A 21,833-nucleotide genomic window follows, 5' to 3' on the forward strand; every position below is an offset into this window, starting at 1 on the left:
AGCATCTGATAGTTTCAAAAATATAAAAAGCTTTGAACATGAGGAAGATTCTGATGAATTTATAAATTCTATAGAAAAATATGTCGAGAAAAAATGGAAATGTAATATCACTCTTAACATTATGGACGAATACTCTGTCCAACACACAGCTCTTATTGACACTGGAGCAGATGTAAATTGCATCAGAGAAGATCTTATTCCTCTAAGGTTTTATGAGAAAACATCTCATCTTGTTAGTGCTGCAAATGGACAGTCTCTCAAAGCCAGATATAAACTCACCAATGCTTACATTTGCAATGATGGTCAAGAAATTAAAACCTCTTTTGTTCTATTCAAAGACCTCAAGCAAGGTATTATTCTAGGAACTCCTTTTATCAATAATCTTAAGCCTTTTATTGTCGATTCTCATGGGATACATACACAGGCTAGAGACCCTAATATCTCCTTTTGGTTTAATAAGGAACCAGAGGATATGTTAGTTAATGACCTATTTTCTGCCTTACAATTTAAAGAGAAATTCATAAATGTTCTTTCTAATACCGAAGACAAAGAGTGCCCAGACTCTTTTAACACAAAAATTCTTAATAACAAAAGGTATATTCGTCTTTCATATATTAAAGAATTTTCTCGTATTCCTTATGATAACAGATATTTTGACATACCAGTACGTTTGAATGATGATCTTCTGGCCGCCTGCAGAGAAGAAATTGAAATACTTATCAAAGACAATTTAATAAAAGTTGATTATGACACATGCTGCTCGGACCCTGACTCTGAACATGGAGTTGCTAGTCAAATTATTGATTACAAGAACTCAAATAATTTGGTCTGGGTTAATTATCAAGTACCAGAATATCAAATTGAAAATATTATACATGGTAGAGTTTTCTCAAAGTTTTACATCAAGATGGGTTTTTGACAAATGCAGATCCTAGAAAAAAATCGATGGAAAACTGTTCTCATCCTGCCTTTTTCTTTCTATACTTGGAGGAGGAGGAGGCCGCCAGGCTATACTTACTTTCAACAAAAATATTTAAAATTTTTAGAACAATATCTTCATGAATGTAGAGAATTTATCATCTTGTTACCTACTGTGATAATTCTCTTTTCAAAAAATTTTGAAGAACATTGGAAACAATTAGAATTATTCTTCCGCTATTTCAATGAAATATTAATTTCAAACATACATTTTCGAACTTTTTGCAGGAAAAAGATGACTCATCAGGCTTTAATATTACAAGCTAAAGGAAAATCTCATTGCTTAGCTCCAGCATCTCCTTCAAAAAGGACCAAATACTTTTATGATCCAGGATTAAAATATCCTGATTATATGCTTGTTAATAATCTGTGGAACAGCATTTGCGATCAAGAAAAACGACAAATCAGAGTTCATATGACTCATCTAGTCAACCTTTTAAAAGAAAAGGATGAGAAATTTCTTAAACAGAACAACCAGCTGAAAGAAAGATTCATAGATCTTTCGTATGAGATTAATTATCTCTATCCCTATTCCAATAAAATTACACTAACATCTCATGAGATGTTTCAAATCCTCGGAATACCAGAATACATTCGGCAAGATATTTGTACGGAACGGCTTAACAGAGAGCAGTTATGGTCCAAACTAAACAATTTGCCTCAAGACATTCAAGATATTATTAAGGCAAAAGTTGAAGATGACAATATTGTCTCCCTTTTAAAAGAGCACAAGGAACAAACAATTTTTATCACAAATGGTTCTCCCAGGTTCACGATAAATATTAATCATCTTCCTGTCTACATCCCGCATCTTGATGCTGGACTTGTCTACGAATTACAAATCGCAAGAGAACCTCCATTCTTCTACAATCCATTAAGGCTTAGGGGTCTGCCAGCAATGATCAAGACAGCCATCTTTTTATCTCCAATAACTTTGGCACATCTTCAATTCAACATTACAGCTACCTTACATGAACGAAGCGGACCTGACTATTTTCCTAGCTTACAGATTTGGGAAATCTCTACATTCTATGACATGCTTCCTTGGAGTTCGTGGTTTAAAGAGGAACGCTATGATACAGGCCTCGATCGTTTTCAAAGTACCATCCGTTTCTGCCAAAAACTTGAAACTTTATTCGATGATTATTCCTACTTTATGACTGATGGGCTCAGAATCATCTGCACTGACATTTGCATGGGGGAAACCTCACATCACAGAGCTACAAAGGCAGTCATCGATAAATGGATGACCAATCCACCCATTGGGCCAGAAACTAAAGAAGCTTATGATGTCTTTATGGGTGCAAAACAATATCGAGAAGAACAATATCAAGAGGAAGCCGTCTCTTCGAATAACGCATCAATTGACAGCGATTTGGTCGAGGAGATAACACATAGATGGGATGATCTATGATATGGTAAAATTCGCCATTAACATATGGTAAAATTCATATACCATTAACTTATGGTAACTACTGATTAATATCAACGGCTTAAACACTAAGTCGATCACACATTGCCTTTCCCAAAAGTTTAAAATATCTAACTTTTATAATTTTCTTCCACAGCTAAAAGAAGCAGCTTGTAAATAAAATAACTACCTACGCACAGTTTGCAGCTTTGGATTCCTCTTTGGATGCTTAAGGATGAAGCAATTTTAGTCAAAAAGGCTACGCTACTAGGTTCTGACAAAATTGAAGAAGGTGGGACACCCTTGCCTTGTCTTGTCAAGTAAAGAATCTCTGCACAGAAAAGTCCAAGCCTTGTCAAAGAAGCCTTTAAATCTCTGCACAGTAAAGTCAAAAAAGGAATCTCTTCATAGTTCCTTAGAAAGTCTATAAAAGGCGACGAAGTTGAAGGGTTCGAGGGCAAGGCGTTTTGGAGAGTGAGTCTTTATCCTCTCTTGTGGAATCCCTCCAGTTTCCTCTTTTAGTTTTAAGTTTTTAGTTTGAGGTTGAGTGAGCTTTGGCTTTTAATCCTTCTTTTGAGTTTGTGTGCTCTACTACTAGTTCCAGCAGGATCTACCAGCTTTCGGTCTGTAAGTTTTTAAGTTGTCATTTCTTTCTAGTTTGTAAAACTCTTATGTAAATGTAAATATATCTAGTTTGCTTTCCGTTACTGTTCATTCATCCGTCTCTGTTCACTGTTCATTACTGTTCACACTTTTACTGTTCATTTTTACTATTCATCTCTATTTTTCTTCTTTTATTTTTGATATACATGTGAACGAAGAAGAAGATTATGCTATAAACAATAGATATATCCTCTCCTCCGTCTACACAGTAATCCCCACTAGGCTTCCTATGTACTAGTGGCTAAACAAGTCCTGGTCTCGGTTATATATATATATATATATATATTATATATATATATATATATATATATATATATATATATATATATATATATAGAAAAATTCTCAAGATCCAAAATATGGGACCAATAGGGGGGACAAGTGAGGTGTTCCCTCCTATTGGATAACGAATCGGTCATCATTAATGATGGCCAACTCATTATCCAATAGAAGGGAGACATAATATATATATATATATATTATATATATATAATATATTATATATATATATATATTTATATATTATATTATACGACGCGACCGGGTCGAGCCCGGCCTAGGCTTCACCAAGACACCCCGGATCCGGACCCGAGCCCGGTCGGCCGGGATATTTTGGGCTTGTCTCGGACATAGAACGCAGCCAGCCTTGGACCCGAATGGACACCCCTACTTGAGGGTTCACAGAAACCTTAGTTTTCTCATATTATAGATAGCATATAAAGTGTACTTTTGGAGATGTATCTCAACCCATCTTCAGCTTTTCTTTCGTGAGCGAGGAGCCGCCTTTAATCGTTATGAAAGGCTTATGGCCTCTTATTTGGTGGAAAAAGTAAACAAGTGCCTTTCATGATTTGCAACGAGAAGCGATGCGTCTCCTCGTACCTTTTAATTTGTCTTCAGAAGTGTCAAAGATCTTTAATATATATATATCTATTTCTTGTACGCACTTGTTAGTTTTGATTTTGTTTAGGATATCAGAAATTATCTTTCATCTATGTGGTTTCATCTATTTCAATTTTAGTACATACGTATGACCGGATGTTATTTCATTCTAGAAATTCGAAACATGCATTTCCATGTGATATGAAGATATATTGTTTTTAAACATCTGTATTTTCTAAAATTTGAAAAATAATTTTCATTTAACTTATAGAGAAGTTTGTATTTAATTGACAGGGAGAGAGTGAGGGTTAAGTGATTTTCTGAGAGAAAATTAAGTTCTATCTTTTTAGTTGAACATTAAATCCTCTATATATCAATTTTCTTAGTTGCACTATTTTTTTATATTTTAGTATAAATAAATTGTAGTACAGATGATGCATGTCCAGAATCTTGGTTTTTGTCATTATATTTTAGATTTGATTCTTAGAATATATCACACACTCTCTCTCTTTGTATCTTTTATAATCAGAAATGTAAAAAAGATTGAAATACCTAGCTTCAATTTTATTATTATGCCATTGAATGACAGAGTATTCTTGAAGAAAGAAAGAAAAATGTTATAGCCATTTCAGTGATTGAAAATAATATCTAATCAATGGCAGACAAGTGTCTCACATTATGCATAATCAAATCAGCTTCTCAAGATCATCAGAGGCCCAATCCAGTCGACTCAGCACGCCAACATCTTGCGAGGACGACTCAAAAGGTGTCACATGTCGATGACCCGAAAGACGTTATGTGTCGTCACTGGCTGAGTCGACTGATTAACCATTCCACTCGACCGACTCATCGGCCAACACCTTGCGAGGGAGACTTGAAAGATGGTACTTCTCGGCCATCCGATGAGTTGAAAAGCGATGAAACGCCTCGAGCTCCCTTTTGTGGCACTGATGACCAATCACCTCGCAATAAATACCATTAAATACATTATGGATGTCATCATTCCTCTGCCACTAATAGTATTTATGACACATCGAACCACGTCGGCATCGCACACCCCATCACTTCACATTAAATACCAAAGTGACCTCTTTTCCACTTGTCGGCGGAAACCTGTAAAGTTAAAGCTGACTTGGCCGCCAGCCCATACCCGGCCGAAGTTACCATCCTACCCCTCCTTCCACTACTATAAAAGGAGATACTATTTAATTACAAGGTAAGCTTCTTCTCATTACTCTCTGAACTTAAGATCAAGGAAAAAGAGGTGCCAGCTAGATGTCACGTCAACTTTTAAAGAAGTAGCGGAAGTAGTTTTTACAGAGAAACAAACATAATTTTTTATATGGAAGTAACAAAAATGACATCTATTTTATCTACTTCATAGCTACTTTCGTGCAAACAAACAGGTCCTTATTTGAAGTTCATCTGACTTTAGATATTCACTCTGTTACAATTTTATTTTTTCCAATTCTTGCTACGAAAAGAGAAAAACAGATGTACCTAGATATCCTCAAAACTTACGGTTATCTCAAAAAGATAACCATGTCACAGATAAAGAAAACTGACCAATTTTATCACTCAAGAAGTAGAAATCTAAACTCGAGATAAACACAGAAAAGCTTCACACGGTTGGCTTTGCTAAACCGATCACCGCAAACACTATCACTAGGGATGATTGGATTATTATAAGGGAAAAATGCTTCTAGCCCTCAACTTCCTTACAAGTATTCTGCGCCCCTCAAGACTTTTTCAACGCTCTTAAAACCCTCAAAAGCAAAGTCATAATTCCTTGAACCTCCAAAACACAAAACCCAATAGTTTAAAATATGTGAAGACTATAATACTCTCTCTCTCTCTCTCTCTCTCTCTCTCTCTCTCTCTCTCTCTCTCCTCTCTCTCTCTCTCTCTCTCTCTCTCTCTCTCTCTCTCTCTCTCTCTCTCTCTCTCTCTCTCAATGTTATTGTGATGACTTGAAATAAGTTTTGGCAGGAAAAATTCTAGTTCCCTCCAAAATTTTTCAATGGCGTCGACTTCGGCGGCGAAAATTTCCCAACGTTCGTCATCGTCGGCGAAGAAAACTATGATCTTAAAGACGGTGATGACGAGTTACGTCGCCAGCCCCCTTAAGTTTATATATCGTTGTAATTTTTTTTGAAATCAATGACTTTAATCTATATAAATTTATATATTGTTGTTATTTCACTGTAATAAATTTGTTGTTAAGTTTATGAGTTGATGGTGAAGAAAGGTTACGTGTTGGTTTTGAATGTTATGAGTTGGTTGTGAAGTTTATGAGTTAGTGTTCAAGGGTACGTGTTGGTTGTGAAGCTTACGAGTTGGTTATGAAAAGATTACGAGTTGTGTGTGAAGGTTACATATTGGTTGTCAATGTTACGTGTTGGTTGTCAATGTTACAAGTTGGCTGTGAAGGATACGAGTTAGTTGTGAATGTTACAAGTTGGTTGTGAAGGTTACGCGTCGGTTGTGAATGTTATGAGTTGGTTGTGACGGTTACGAGTTGGTTGTGACGATTACGAGTTGGTTGTAACTCGTAACTGTCACGAGTTGGTTGTGAAGGAAGGTTACGGGTTGGTTTTGAAGGTTACGAGTTGGTTGTGAAGTTTACGAGTTAGTTGCCAAGGGTACGTGTTAGTTGTGAAGGTTACGAGTTGGTTGTGAAAAGTTTACGAGTTGATTGTGAAGGATACGCGTTGGTGGTGAATGTTATAAGTTGATTGTGAAGGTTACGAGTTGGTTGTGAAAGATATGCATTGGTTGTGAAGGTTACGAGTTGGTTGTGAAGGATATGCATTGGTTGTGAAGGTTACATGTTGGTTGTGAAGGTTACGCGTTGGTTGTGAAGGATATGTGTTGGTTGTGAAGGATATGTGTTGGTTGTGAATGTTACACGTTGGTTTTGAAGGTTACGAGTTAGTTGTGATGGTTAGTTAACAACAATCACAATCAACTCATTGCCGAGGTTCACAACCTAACTCGTAACCCTCAAAACTCGAAACCTTCAGAACAAACCAATAATCTTCACAGCCAACGCGTAACCTTCACAACCAACGCGTAACCCTCACAACCAACTCGTAACCTTCACAACCAACGCGTATTCTTCACAACCACCTGTAATCTTGACAACCAACGCGTAACCTTCACAACCAACTCGTAACCCTCACACCCAACTCGTAAGTTTTTCATAACCAACGTGTAAGCTTCACAACCAACACGTACCCTTGGCAACTAACTCGTAAATTTCACAACCAACTCGTAACCTTCAAAACCAACACGTAACCTTCATTCACCACCAACTCATAAGCTTAACAACAAACTTATTTCAGTAAAATAATAACAATATATAAATTTGCATACTCTACTTTAATCTCAAGTCATCGATTTAAAAAAAATAAACTTAAGGGGGTTGGCACGCAACTCGTCATCACCGTCTTTAAGATCGTAGTTTTCTTCGTCGCCGATGACGAACGCTGGGAAAGTTTCGCCGCCGACGTCAACGCCGTTGGAAAGAGGGAACTAGAATTTTTTCCCCAAAACTCATTTCAAATCATCACAATAACATCATGAGAGAGAGTGTGTGTGTGTGGGTGTATTATGGTCTTCACATGTTTTAAACTCTTGGATTTTGTGTTTTAGGAGCTCAGGGAATTATGACTTCGCTTTTGGGATTAATATCGCTGTCTTAAACTTATTTGAAGTTCATCTGACTTCAGATCTTCACTCTGATACAATTTTATTCTTTCCAATAACGTTGTTCTTGCTACGAAGAGAAAAAAACAGATGTACCTAGATATCCTCAAAACTTACGGTTACCTCAGAAAGATAACCATATCAGAAAGATAACCATATAAAGAAAACTGACCAATTATATCACTCAAGAAGTAGAAATCTAAACTCCAGATAAACATAGAAAAGCTTTAAACATAGAAAATTCACACGGTTGGCTTTGCTGAACGACCACCGAAAACACGTATCATCTAGGGATGATTGAATTATTATACCTTGTTACTCTATCTCCAAACTGGTTGTAGCACCTTTACAACTAAAATGTATATAGATGAAACTTAGCAGACTTCCGAGTTTCATATTAAGTCATAAACACAGCCCTATGTGCGATCGAGTTGCGGTATACACAGGGAGCGATAAAACCAGACAAATATAATAAGGATTAGTTTAGGATAGACCTCCTCTAATATCACTGTTTTGAACTTATTACCGATCTAGATTTATCGTTGCAGAAAGACCCCCGAGTGAAAATTTCTAAATCTTTTACACGTAAAAAATTTTGAACTGTTTTTTTGACACCCAATAAAACCAATCGTGTGTGGTGTGTTGGAGGGGGGGGGGGGGGGGTGATTTTCACTAAAGGCATCTATCGCAACAACAAAACTAGTACGTTGCAAACATAATGACACCCACAGACAAGAAACTAACCCAAATGATAATCAGCAAGTAATAGGTAGGTAGTCAAAGAGCGTACCCAAGTTTTCAATCAACCATTTATGAGCAGCAGAATAATCCGGGGTGAACATAGATGCGCATATACATGGATAAATCAAATACCTCCGATAACCATACATGGATAAATCAAGGAGAAATTTTTAAAACAGCCCATTTTTCAATTTTATTGTGCAAAATCGACCGTCTCAGAAATTAATTAGCAAAAACAACCGAAAAGGGTCGATTTTGCAATTACGGAACTGCACGGGACTAGTAGTCCCGTGCAGTCCGCCTACCCCACTAACTCCGCTTTCTTTTCGTTCGTTTCGTTCCTTCTTTCCTTCTGCGATCTCGTGACCACTCTCCCCCGAAGAAAAAAAAAACCTGCTGGCCTCGTCGACCCCCGCCGCCGATCACCGCCATTTTCCGTCGCCGCCGATCACCGCCATTTTCCGTCGCCGCCGACCCCGACGCTCTCGTGACTGAGCCTTCAACCCCCCCAAACCCTAGCCTTCAACTTCGACTTCGACCCCCTGCCATTTGCAGTCGCCGCCTAACCCTAGCCCTCCGACCTCGTCGCGCATCCGACACCATCGACGCCCACCGAACCCCCATTCTCAGGTGTGTTTTTCTTTTTAATTTTGCTGTTAATTTGGGAGTTAGGGTTTAGTTTAGCAATTATTTACATATGAGAGGGTTTAACAATTATTTTTGAGAGGGATATTCATCAAATTTGCTGTTAATTTTGCTGTTAATTTTGCTAGAATTGGGTAGGATTAGTTTTTATTTTGTGCAATAGGATGAATAATGTGGTTTGGGGGTTAGGGTTTAGCAATTATTTACAAATGATGAATAATAATTAAGGGTGTAGCCATTATTTGAGATTGATTAAGGTAATAAATTTGATGTTGATTTATTCAGATATTAATAGATTATTTGCATATGATGGACTGTGTATTTTCAGTTTCGATGACGAACTCCATATCCATTATTTGTTTCTTTAATGGGAGCCTCGGCGTCGGAGTGAATAATTTGCCGGTGTATGATGGAGGTTCTCGGAAAATGTTCATGCTATCTAAGTCGTGTAATTTTGATGGAATGACTAGGGAAATACACAGAGTTTGATGTTGATTTATTCAGATATTAATAGATTATTTGCATATGATGGACTGTGTATTTTCAGTTTCGATGACGAACTCCATATCCATTATTTGTTTCTTTAATGGGAGCCTCGGCGTCGGAGTGAATAATTTGCCGGTGTATGATGGAGGTTCTCGGAAAATGTTCATGCTATCTAAGTCGTGTAATTTTGATGGAATGACTAGGGAAATACACAGAGTTACTAAAATTAAGAAAGAAGAATATACAATTAAGGTGTTCTTCAACTGTCCTATAAATGAGAGTAGAACTATTGCCGTGGAGATTACCGAAGATGAGGAATTGAATGACATGAAACAATTAGTCGAGAAGCAAGCGTCAATTGAGTTGTTTATTGAGAAGTATCCGATTCAGGAATTTGCCCAAGTTTCACGACCTCAAGGAGAGTTTTCTCGGATGCTTGACTTAGACAACGAGTCGATTGGTTTTATGACATCTCCAAGTCAAGAGCCATGGTCTCAACCACAACGTTTAAGTGAGTATTCTATCGGTGGGACGTCAACTAATATATTTAACGACGCTTCAGTTCATGTTACGGGTTACCCACCAGTCGGAGCAATTATAGAAGATGAAGCAGATGATGATTCAGATCATTTTGAAGAAGATGGCGTGCAAATTGATAGCATGCATGTGGCAGCTGGAATAGATGATGACGCCCGTTGGATGGAGCAATTTAACGTTAACAATGATTATGTGGAAGCTGAAGATCCGTTGCCCGACGAGTTTCATAATGAGGATTGGATAAATACTTCTCAAGCTGGATTTGTTGATGTTGGGCCAAATTTACAACGACCTGAGGACTTCACTTTTAAAAAAGGGGATCTATTCGAGAACAAGGAGGCACTGATTTTTGCAATCCGAGAATGGTCCATCAAGAATCGGGTCAAATTAAAGCCGGTAAAAACTAATGCAACAAACTACAATGTGAAATGCTTCTTTAACGATAAGAATGAAGTAGAGAATGCAAATGAGCAAGATGAGAGAAATAAAAAATGTCCTTGGTTGCTAAATGCCGCTGTGAGAAAATCATCAAATGGGCAATTTGTAATATGTAGATATTGCGGACTTCATACATGTTGCAACCCGTCGGTGGATGTCGATGATTATTCTGCATCTTCTTCTTATATATGTAAGCTAATTATGCCTGAAGTTAGAGCTGAACTTGATCTGAATGCAAGTCAGATATTTCAGAGGGTATATGACATGCGGGGGATTAAGATATCTAAATATAAGGCATATGATGCAAGGAGAAAAGCGTTGTCTAAAATTTTTGGAGATTGGGAAAAATCATATGAATTACTTCCACAGTATCTTGAAGCTATCAAACGAAATAATCCGGGTACTGAATACGAAATATTATCCGAAGAGATTGCACCGGGTATGGAGAGGTTCACTCGCGTGTTTTGGGCATTTGGTCCTGCTATTAAGGGCTTCACTTTTTGTCGTCCGCTATTGAGCATTGATGGTACACATTTATATGGAAAGTACAAAGGCGTGCTTCTTGTAGCGACCGGTGTAGATGCAAATGGCGGGTTATTTCCTCTAGCATTTGCAGTCGTGGAGGTGGAGGATACGTCTAGTTGGAAGTGGTTTTTTGAACTTATATACAAGTGGATTCCAAGTGTCCGTGCGCCAAGAATAATTACCTTTATTTCGGATAGGATGAAAGGAATTATAAGGGCGTTACATGAGGGTTTTAGTGCACCACATCACCATCGATATTGTTTAAGGCATATAAGAGATAATTTCAAGAAAAAACACGGTGAGATTAATTTGCAAAATCTTTTGTGGCAAGCCGGGTGTGCGACCGACACATTAGTGTATGAACATTGCAGGGAGAAAATCAAGTCTTTGTCATTAGATGCACATAATTGGATTGAAAATAACTTGAAGCCTCAATTCGAGCATCGGTGGGCATTATGTAAGGATGAGGGTGTGCGGTTTTGCATGATGACGACTAATTGCTCCGAGAGCTTTAACGGCGTTCTTAAAGGAGCACGAGCTATGCCAATACAATCTTTGGTTGCGAGAACATTCTATAGACTAAACGCATACTTCAACAAAAGGCGTGGTGATGGCATAGACTGGACAACACGTTACACACCAAAAAATGAGTCCATTTTGCATAGAAGAATTGAGGCAGCAAGATCATGTCAAATTACTGTATTCAACGACAACGAATGGCAGGTACAAGATTGTGACGGTATCTACACCGTTAAACTATTTGATGTTGATTGCACTTGCACATGTAACATACCACAACTCCAAAAAATACCCTGTGCACATGTGCTTGCGGCTTCTTCTAATCAGCCGGGAGGTGCTAGAATTCCCAGAAATCGGTATTGCTCGCCTTGGTATTCAACAGCTCACTATCAAAAGACATATAGTGAGAGTTTTCATCCACCTGATGATAGTCGGTATTGGCCTGAATATAATGGACCACATATAGTTCCACCTCAGTACCGGAGACAAGCAGGTCGACCACGATCTGTGCGAATTAGGGGAACCATGGATCAAGGGCGAGAAGGAGTGGTCAAGCACAAAAAATGTAGTCTTTGCAAACAACCGGGACATACTCGACCTCGTTGTCCATCTAGACACAATAGATAGCAACTAATTGGTAATTTATATCATTTTTTTATTTTTATATACTTTAATAAAGAAACTGAATTACTATATGATTGATTATTAACATGTGTATAATTATATGTGCAGGTTTGTACACCATGGATCCTGGGCCGGTTAGTGATGAGGTCTTATATGACCAGGCTCAGCATCGTTCACATATTATATCCTGTACAGAGGTAATTCAGTTACTTTATAATTGTAATATTTGCATTTACATAATATTGCATTCTTATACTATCATTGTCTATACAGAGAGGTCCGAGTATCGTTATGGTTGATCAGTGTTGTAAAAAGCGGCAAAAAGCGGGGCTATCGCGGCGCAAATCGCGGAAGCGGGGCTGATAGTGATGTATGGCCTCGAAGATGTGAGGAGTTGTTAGGTGTAGCTCCAGAGACTATGCCTAGAGGAACTATTAAGTTGAAGTGGTTGAGAGAGACCTTCTCAGTACCGTTGCCTGTTGATGCCCCACAAATTTTGGTTGACCAACATGCACGTGCATACATTATGCACATGATTGGTACTATATTATTTCCAGATTCAAGTAAAGATAAAGTGCATGCGAGGTATGTGTATTTATAATATGAATCTGTATTTCATTGAATTAGCTTATTTTAATAAATTGGAATATTGTGAATATGCTAGGTGGTTACCACTCCTCGAGGACTTGGACGTATGTGGTACAAAATCGTGGGGTAGTGCTGTTTTGGCGTATTTATATAGAGAGATGTCAAAAGTGGCACTTATGCAAAACAGTGAGCTTAAAGGGTGTCTAAGCTTATTGCAAGTATGGGCATGGGAGAGACTTCATTTGAAGCCAAGACTATGCACGCATTTACAATTAGATGGACAAATTCCACTGGGATGCAGGTATTGTATTTTTAGTGTAGCGAATATAATTGTAGTTATCATTGTGGTACTAAATGTATGATAAATATTTTTTTGTAGATGGAATGTCGAAAAATGCTATGACGAGACCCCGGCTAGACAATTGGATTTCTACCGGAATGAGCTTGACCGTATGAAGATTTTTCAGGTAATTCTCACCGAAAAACATGCGTTTTTTCTTCTACATACTGAAAACCCAATTCTGATATGCAACTGCAATAAATTATTGTAGATGGAATGGGAGCCCTACACCCAATTTCTACCTCAGCTACCCCCAATATGCACAGAATACCAAGTTGTATGGAGAGCTAGAGTTCCTCTTATATGTTTGGAGATAGTAGAAATGCATGTACCGGACCGCGTGCTTCGACAATATGGTCTTGCACAACATGTTCCGCAGTTTGTTGAAAAGATAGAGAGGAAGGCAAAGAAAGGAGGCCAACAAATAAACTGGATGATCGTGCATCAAGCTTTTATACACAAATGGAATGATAGGCATTTTTGTATTGTCAACCAAATTGAACCAACTCCTCGGGAATCAGATTACTACACTTGGTATTGGGACATAACCCGAAGATGGATACTTCATTCGACCACAATACCGGTTGAGTCGCAAAGAGGATATGTGCCCCGGGGTATAGATGAGAGAGAATTAGTAAGTATTTTCATATTTTGATTTAAGTCCATTTTTATTGGTACTTTATGTGTTGAAAAATTTGCAGGTATCAGCAATAGATGAAGTTCAAACTCTTGCAAATCGTGGCTTGGAATTGGCTAGAGCAGGTACGATAAAATTAAATCTCAAATTTACATTCTGTAATATCAAATTTAATATGAAATTTTGTTTTTGAACTATCTATCGCAGCAGATAGAAATCCCGAAGCACATGAACATGTATCAATATATCAGGCTATAATGCAGAGGCTTCAACAAGCCTTACACCGAACTCACGAAGATCGTCATGATGGACGGGAGGTAAGGTCATTCGTATATACACGACAACAGCGACAAAGTCGAGGACGACGCAGAAATAACGATGAAGCTGGACCTTCCCAACGTGTCGACGATGGAGCTGGACCGTCACAACCACAAACGCAACCGGATCACGAACTCGTCGAAGGGCGGTATGGAGGACGACGAAGACAAAGGAGGAGGAGGAGAGTTCTTGGATGTATGTAAACTACAGGTTATATACATTACAAAACTATTTAGGGATGTGATTTTTGGATTTGTAGTCGATAATATCATGTGATATGTTTGATTTCTAAGTGAGTTTGTGATGTTTTTATGTTGGATTTGTTAGTGGGAGTTTGTGGTGTTATTATGTTGGATTTGTTAGTGGGAGTTTGTGGTGTTATTATGTTGGATTTGTTAGTGGGAGTTTGTGGTGTGCACTTGGTGTTCAGCAAACGGGTAGTGCTCTCTGCTTAAAAGTCGGGACTGCTAGTCCCGACTTTTAAGCAGAGAGCAGCTGCTGGAACACCAAGTGCACGGGACTGATAGTCCCGTGCACTGGGTTTCAGCAGCGGGTTTGCTGAACACCAAGTGCACGGGACTAGCAGTCCCGTGCACTTCGGAAATCACCCTCCGCTGCAAAACCGACCCTTTTCTCCTGAAAAGGGTCGGTTTTGCTAATATTTTTCAGTTTAGGTCGATTTTGCCTATTAAATTTTAAAAATGGTTGGTTTTAAAAATTTCTCCATAAATCAAGTACCTCCGATAACCGCTAAGCACAAATCTGCTGAGTAGCCCCCTTATGATTTTGCAAAATCACCAACTACACAATGACTCATCAATAAATTTCTACAGCCTATAGAATATTGTCACCACGCTTACAAGTTCTTCAACTCGGAAATCAACGAGATCAACAGTTTAAAACAGTCACTTGTACAAAATTAACCTCAACAGAAGGAAAAAAAAAAACAACAAACAAACTAGCTTCATAAGGTACAGAATGAATGAATAACTTGAATCCAGAAGTTTGGCATTAAAACCACAAGTGCACATGTAACCTAATCTGTTAGTATTGTGGGATGATGATGATGACGATGAACATCCCCACTATCTGCTACTATTACTCTCACTTTGCTTTCTTGATGAGAGATGCAGTCCGGAATTCAGCATCGGACTTGATGAAGCTCCACCAGAGATATGTGAGAGGAATGGTGGCAGCATGCCAAAGTGCATGGGCATCAACATATCCATGGTAAGGAGGAAAATCATAAATCTCGAGAAGCATAGCTAGGGCCCCACCAAACACAACTGTCCATAGTTTGAACCGTGATGGGTGACGAGATATGCCAGCCCAAATTGCCCACAAGAGGAGCTGACCAATAGCCAGTACAATACAGACCTTCATGTTCCATCCTGTATATTTATGGAAAAGATCAGACTAGGGTATTATTAACTAAGCAAGACTCATGTTTATATACCCATCTAGATGTAATTACAAATTAGGTTAATTGCAGATACACTCCTACGCCATAAGAGGTTAGCCACTTATTACCTAGACCCCAATGCCAAACAGAGTAATCTCTATGTTATCTATACTCATCACGTGTGACTCCCGCTAGACGTCAACATGTTGAAGATAGATCTCCTGGTATTTTAATTCGTTGCAGATACCCAAAATTCTTACAGTTGAACATACACCCCCTATAGTACATGTTTAGATAACAGAGAGAACAGTAGAGGCATCAGGAGGGTCTAAGTACATGTTTAGGGGTTATAAGTGGCTAACCCCTATAGTACAGGTAGTGTATATCATTTAAACCTTGCAGATAAAGCTAAAGCCGCGCATAAATGTGATAGGAGGAGCACTAAGGGGGCAAATAAAAGTCAAATGGCATATTGACTATCCAATTATGTATGTCAGCATGTACATACCTGATCTGGGCACTTGCTATCCGAAGCCCCTCAAAAGGGCCAAAGCGAAGTACAGAGTTGCTTCCATATTTTTTCATAATTACATATCATGTAACTAAATGCAATAATAAGTATAAAAAACACCAAGTTTAGAAAATGACTGAACATAAAGGACGATTGTCAACTCACCATAGTCAAGTTGGTAAAAGTTGAGATATAGTATGTGCGTCGTCACAAAGGCTAAGATGGGGGCTGCAAACATGACTCTTGAGGCCTCATCCTTCACATTAAAAGTTCGCAATAAAGCCAGAATGAAGGAGTATCCCAGTAAAGCCACAGCTGAAGAATAATCTAGCTTCTCAGTCAAATCAAAATCTCTGTATAACATGGTACATGACCACCATGACAGTGAGTTTATTTGGTATATTTATTTCCTATTCATGTAAAAGAAGCTACATAGCTTACCTAGTATGGAATATAGCACTCCAGAACCACGCGTTCATCGATAACAACCCATATATATGCCACAATCCGGTATATTCATAGTATGTCCTCTTACTTTGAGGTCTAAGAGGCAACTTGTAATTTACCAACAGGAAGAAAGACAACCAGCCATTGAAATGCATTATTAGATTGAGTGCAGAAAGGGCAGCAGAAACAGGTTCCTGAATAGAATTACCAGTTAACAGTATGTGGAAGAAATACAGGTTCTCATGCAACAAGAACATGAAGAGGGAAAAAAACATGGCAAGCATATAAGTCTAAGGACTTGTATCAGTAAAGTTACGGAATATATGAATAAAAAACCTGGAAGACATGGACACGCTTGAAAGGCCATTTCCCATGATACTGCACAGGCTTCAGACCTAGTTTTTCCCTCTCACTTTCTCTTTGTATCATGCAATAGTAACGGCAGTCGCTCCTGCAGTTTAATTGTTTCCACTGCATGTACAGTGGCTCTTGCATATACCAAGAACTGTTGACAGTCTCATCTAAGAACTGGCAATGCTGGATGGAGATATCCCCAATGGATCCTGTCTCCTCACATTGTTTGACACATTTTCTGGTATCACAAAGGAAAGTTAGCCAAAAGCACTAAAGCAATCTTGAAATAGCATCTTTATCATATCTACACAGGAAATATCAACAGGTTCCACCAATTCTGGAAAAGGGGAATTTCACCGCACAATAAAGGGCATGATTTATACAAAAACCTGTTTCAACACCCATATATAATCCTCTTCAGAAGAAAATAAAGAGGGTTAACTTCTAGAGAACATAACTTTACAGGTGAGGTAGGTATACACATCAACAGTTTGTTTGTTATTTTTGCATGAAGTGCTCTCAGGGTACACGCAACACCACAAGCATGCAAATACTATTCATCCAACTAATATGTAGCCACTCAGGATTCAGATAATGCATTAACAATCCATGACCGGATACCAAGAATGATCATTGATCATGCATGACAAGAACAATTTTAAGGGGGGAAGTAAGGGTTTTAGAAGATAGAGGGTTTAATAGAGTGGGTTTTAGAAGAGAGAAAAAATAAAAGAGAGGAGAAATAAGGGGGGAAAGGCAAATAATAAGAGGAAATTGTCAGTATTTCCAAAAATAAATTCTTTTCCTATGTAATATACCAATGTGTTTATCATTCAAAACTCTACATAATTTTCACAGTCGAAGAATAAACTTAAAAGAAACATAACAAAAATCTAGATGTGCAGCAATAAAGAAGAATATGTGGTCAAAGACAGTTGTTTGTTTGTTCCTTATGTAAAAACCTTATGTAAAAGAAATCTTGCATGCTTACATTTGCTTTCTACTAAAGCACTTGAGATGTTTGATAAAATACCTGCCAGAGAATTGTACTCTTTGCATGGTACCTTTTACTTATGTGATTTGCAGGTTCACTTAACATCTCTCTACACCTACGTAGCATGGTACTTCTATCATGAAGCCATTAGCATACCCAAAACCCATATTGGCCATTTACTTACTTGGACCACTCTTTGGATATGTGCATACACTTATTCAAATATGTCCTGAAGTATACAATGCATGTTGTAATTAGAACACCATCAAACACTACTTGACATATCTCTGCACCTATGTAGAATGGCACTTCTATCATGAAGCCATATATGTACCCGAAATCCATACTGGACACTGTTACTTACTTGGACTCTCCTTGTTTATGTTCATAAACTTATTCCAGCATATCCTCAATCATATAATACATGTTTTATCCAACACTACTTGGACATATATCATACACTTCACATACACTTCTTTATTTATATTACATATTTGAGATATCTATTTATTTTCACTTGCACACCAAATACTATGGTGAAAAATTCTCAAACATTAATTCGTAACTAAGTTTGGATAAAGTCCAACATATAAAATTGTAAAGCAATGTCATCAAAATGTATGGTCGGTCAAAAAGATAGCACACATGTAACGATTACATACTTAAATTATTAGAGATTATAGTAAAGACTCTTGAAGGCATGAGCATGTGCAATAATGCATGCATATAAACTCTATTTCTGTTAATCAGCATTATAATTGTTATCATAGTACTATATTGTATTATCATATTGACTTGTCACCATGTCCTTTTGCAGAACAGCCAAATCCCGTGTCATGTGTCCAAGCTACTTACATCTAACTCATTCATGTTTCCAGGAAACTAAAAAAAATAGTGCTAAAGTAAACATGAGAAGCTTGACAGTTGGAACTGTAGATTTCGATGCATTACCGAGAACTTTGATGACATCTGCTATGAATTCAAAAGTGATAAAGAATTATAAGATGCTTTAGAAAAAATATGTTATAGATAATTATGAATTTGTAAGACTCAATGTATCCATATTCAATAGATATGTGATGGCGGAAGGAAATCTTACAAACTATCAAATCCATGAAGTTCTAGATTCTATTAGGCATATTGAAGCTAGGGAAGCTACACTCTCGAAATATTATAAAATCTCATCCTTCTGAAAGCTTTTTATCTACTTGAAGTAATTTTTTTAAAAAGCTTGCAAAAGTGTAAACAAAGTTATTCGACTCTCTTTAAGGCTCTACAAGCTGTGCCTAGATTTTAAATATCCATTAGTAGGGATTTATCGGACGGTCAAAATCCATATCGGATAGCGAATATTGGGGATATATTGGGGATAAGTAGTAGTTATAGGAGTAACATTACAAAATGGTGATATACATAATATAATATCCTGAAATGTAATCTGACCATACTTAATGAAATATAAACATATCAAAATGTAAATAATTATGTTTAGGGCCACTAACCAATGGTAGAAACTCGGGCCGAGTCGGGTTTAAAGCGCACTGAATAGATGCCCGTTGCCAAAAATCAAAACTCAAACCAAAGGCCGAAAATTCCGACTTTTGGGCCAACAATATCAGCCGATAACTCACTTTATCACCGCATTATCAGTAATAAACATCCAAAAATAATAACCAATTTAAAATCGAACTTATCATAGTAGAAGGCTCTCAAAACCGATAAATCGTCGATAATATAGATAGATCGACCGATATTTAAAACATTGAGCTGTGCTAATCAAAGGTCAGCTTAGTCTTATGGAGAAGCCTTAGGACATGATGGTATGCGTTTTATATTCTTGATAGTATATAAAGTATTAGCCTGCATACAAATCACTACTGCAGCGTCGTATTTTATGTACTGACATGAGCTTAACTGAAATATTCTGTTCATATCTTTGATCATCAATTCATCACACGTCAGGTTAACAGGAAAAAAACATTGTAAACAATCCAAATGAAAGGCTTATGGTCGTAATTCTGTATGAAACCAAACTTTTCAAACGTGATTTCTATGTAATAATACGAGACTTCAGTTATTATCATAAGTTTTCTGATAGTAAATGTGCCGATTTCAAATTTCCCTTCCCCCTTCCTTTCTCTGAATTATCTCACCCCTGAGATTTTGTTTTCTGATGGCAAGTAGTTCATGGCAATTTCGTGAAATTTACCCTTCGAAATTTAGCTTCTCACTTTCCTTTTTCCAATTTCTTTCATAAAGTGCTATCGATTGCCACTGACAAGATCTCAAACACCAGAACCTAACTCTCGACAGAAGTCTAACAGATTCAAAAGTATAAAAAGAATGAAAAAGAGGAATTTGAATCAAAAGCAGTTACCTGTAAAGGGAATCGGCATCGCCAGCACTGGCGTCGATTGCTGTGAAGATAAATCCAAACGCCACCAATAAACAACAGAGCCAGCGGCCTGTCGTCATCTCTTTCCAAGCAAAGGAAAGAGCCGAGATTTTCGCGAGATCTAATCGAACGCCGTATTTGACTCGAGATCCGAAACCCTAACCCTACCCTAAACCTAACCCTAGCTAGAGATTCATGTGAGAATGGGAGGGAGAGAAAGTCTGTGATTGAGTTGGATTGAGAGAAATTTTAGAGAGACGGAGGGAGGGCTTCTAGTGCTTTCCCATTTAATAATGCTACCAATAATAATTTTTAATAAATAACGATGGCTTGAGAGTACGTGGCCAATGGAATATCAGAAGTGGGCCCCAATTGTCATTTTAGCCCTGGGGAAAACAACTCCTAATTGAAGAACATAAGATCTGTTTAAAATCGGGCTTTTTCTGAAGACCATCTTAAATAGGGTAGCTATACGAAAATTATTTTTTAATTTTAATTTATATATGAATTATATTTAAAGTGGGTTTTTGTTACCATCAATAGTCTCTTAGTTAATTTTGTCATTAACAACCATAAATTAATCTTAAATAACTTGCATTTGAGGCATACGACTCTATTTTTTTTAGTGTTTAGGTCTTATTATATCACAACTCACGTGCTTTGAATATTAATTTTTTAATTTATTTTTACTTTTTTAGTAAAAATTTGTCGAGAAGATAGTTGATTAAAATAAAAACATTTTTCAAAGATGATCTATGTATAAATAAAAATTAAAAGGTGATTTCTATATAATTGTTCTATTTTTAAGGTGGTTTTTATGGAAAAAAAACACCTTTAAAATTCTATTTGAATTTTATTTATTTTTAATAGGCGCAAAAAGTCAATCAAATCACTGATTTGATAATTTATAACATGGTATTTTGACAAGTGCGCCTTAGGCAATTGTTAAACTAGGAGAGAGGTGAGAGATAAGTAGGGCTAGGGGTGTCCAAAAAGCCCGGAGCCCAGGCCCGGCCCGGTGTCCGGCCCGGGCCCGGAAACCCGGGCAAAAACCGGGCCCGGGCCGCCGTTGACGAGCCCTGTCCGGGCCCGGCCCGGGCCCGGAACAGTGCCCAAATTGGGCACTGGGGCTTCGAATGGCCGGCCCGGCCAAAACGGTCACAAACGTGACCGTTGGCCGGTCCGGGCCGGGCCAGACGGTCACAAAAGTGACCGTTTGCCCCTTAAAACGGTCAAAAACGGCTATTTTTCGAGGGTTTTTTGGTCATTTACCTAGGGAGCTGCTTCTATAAATAGAGGGGGGTTTTAATTCATTTCCTCACAACAAAACTCATCTATTTCTCTCTCTACTACTCTCTTATACTATCTCATACTAATATACTATCCTATAATCTTTTGTATTTTCTAATACTTCCAACAAATGGCTTCTGGGTCTGATTATGAAGAGCAACATGCAACTCCTACCGATCCAGAGATGAGTCCTCCTACAACAACTCCTCATCCTACCGGTGTTAATCCTGAATCTGGTGGCGACGAATCTACGGCACCAAGAGCTCTAAAAAGGTCGAGGTCTGATGTATGGAATTTTTTTGAGAAGATAAACGTCACCAAGGATGAACACGGTAGGATCATCTCTCAGAATACGAAATGTGCGTTGTGCGGCCAGATATTCAAAGCTCATCATAAGAGC

General features: G+C 37.8%; 3 protein-coding genes across 5 annotated transcripts; 2 read left to right on the forward strand and 1 right to left on the reverse strand.

Moving 5' to 3' along the window:
• LOC109824658 lies at positions 9,525-12,459 on the forward strand. 3 transcript variants are annotated; one of them, XM_020391304.1, is made up of 3 exons: positions 9,525-12,170; positions 12,266-12,354; positions 12,431-12,459. In XM_020391304.1, exon 1 carries the CDS (start codon positions 9,554-9,556, stop codon positions 12,158-12,160), a length of 2,607 nt encoding a protein of 868 aa, XP_020246893.1. In that variant the 5' UTR covers positions 9,525-9,553; the 3' UTR covers positions 12,161-12,170; positions 12,266-12,354; positions 12,431-12,459. The 3 variants fall into 3 exon arrangements, with proteins under 3 accessions (XP_020246893.1, XP_020246885.1, XP_020246896.1); XM_020391296.1 differs by having other exon boundaries at positions 9,525-12,354; XM_020391307.1 differs by lacking the exon at positions 12,431-12,459 and having other exon boundaries at positions 9,525-12,227; positions 12,322-12,424.
• On the forward strand, positions 12,299-13,915 carry LOC109834711 (serine/threonine-protein phosphatase 7 long form homolog). The gene is made up of 6 exons (XM_020402738.1): positions 12,299-12,354; positions 12,431-12,742; positions 12,822-13,046; positions 13,125-13,212; positions 13,297-13,719; positions 13,787-13,915. Exons 1-6 carry the CDS (start codon positions 12,299-12,301, stop codon positions 13,913-13,915), a joined length of 1,233 nt encoding a protein of 410 aa, XP_020258327.1.
• LOC109824678 (post-GPI attachment to proteins factor 3-like) lies at positions 14,843-20,426 on the reverse strand. The gene is made up of 5 exons (XM_020391317.1): positions 20,126-20,426; positions 16,737-16,992; positions 16,395-16,594; positions 16,119-16,306; positions 14,843-15,431 (listed from the first exon to the last, which is right to left on the reverse strand). Exons 1-5 carry the CDS (start codon positions 20,221-20,223, stop codon positions 15,145-15,147), a joined length of 1,029 nt encoding a protein of 342 aa, XP_020246906.1. The 5' UTR covers positions 20,224-20,426; the 3' UTR covers positions 14,843-15,144.

This window comes from Asparagus officinalis, chromosome 1, assembly GCF_001876935.1.
Source record: "Asparagus officinalis chromosome 1, Aspof.V1, whole genome shotgun sequence".
NCBI classification, from domain to species: Eukaryota; Viridiplantae; Streptophyta; class Magnoliopsida; order Asparagales; family Asparagaceae; genus Asparagus; species Asparagus officinalis.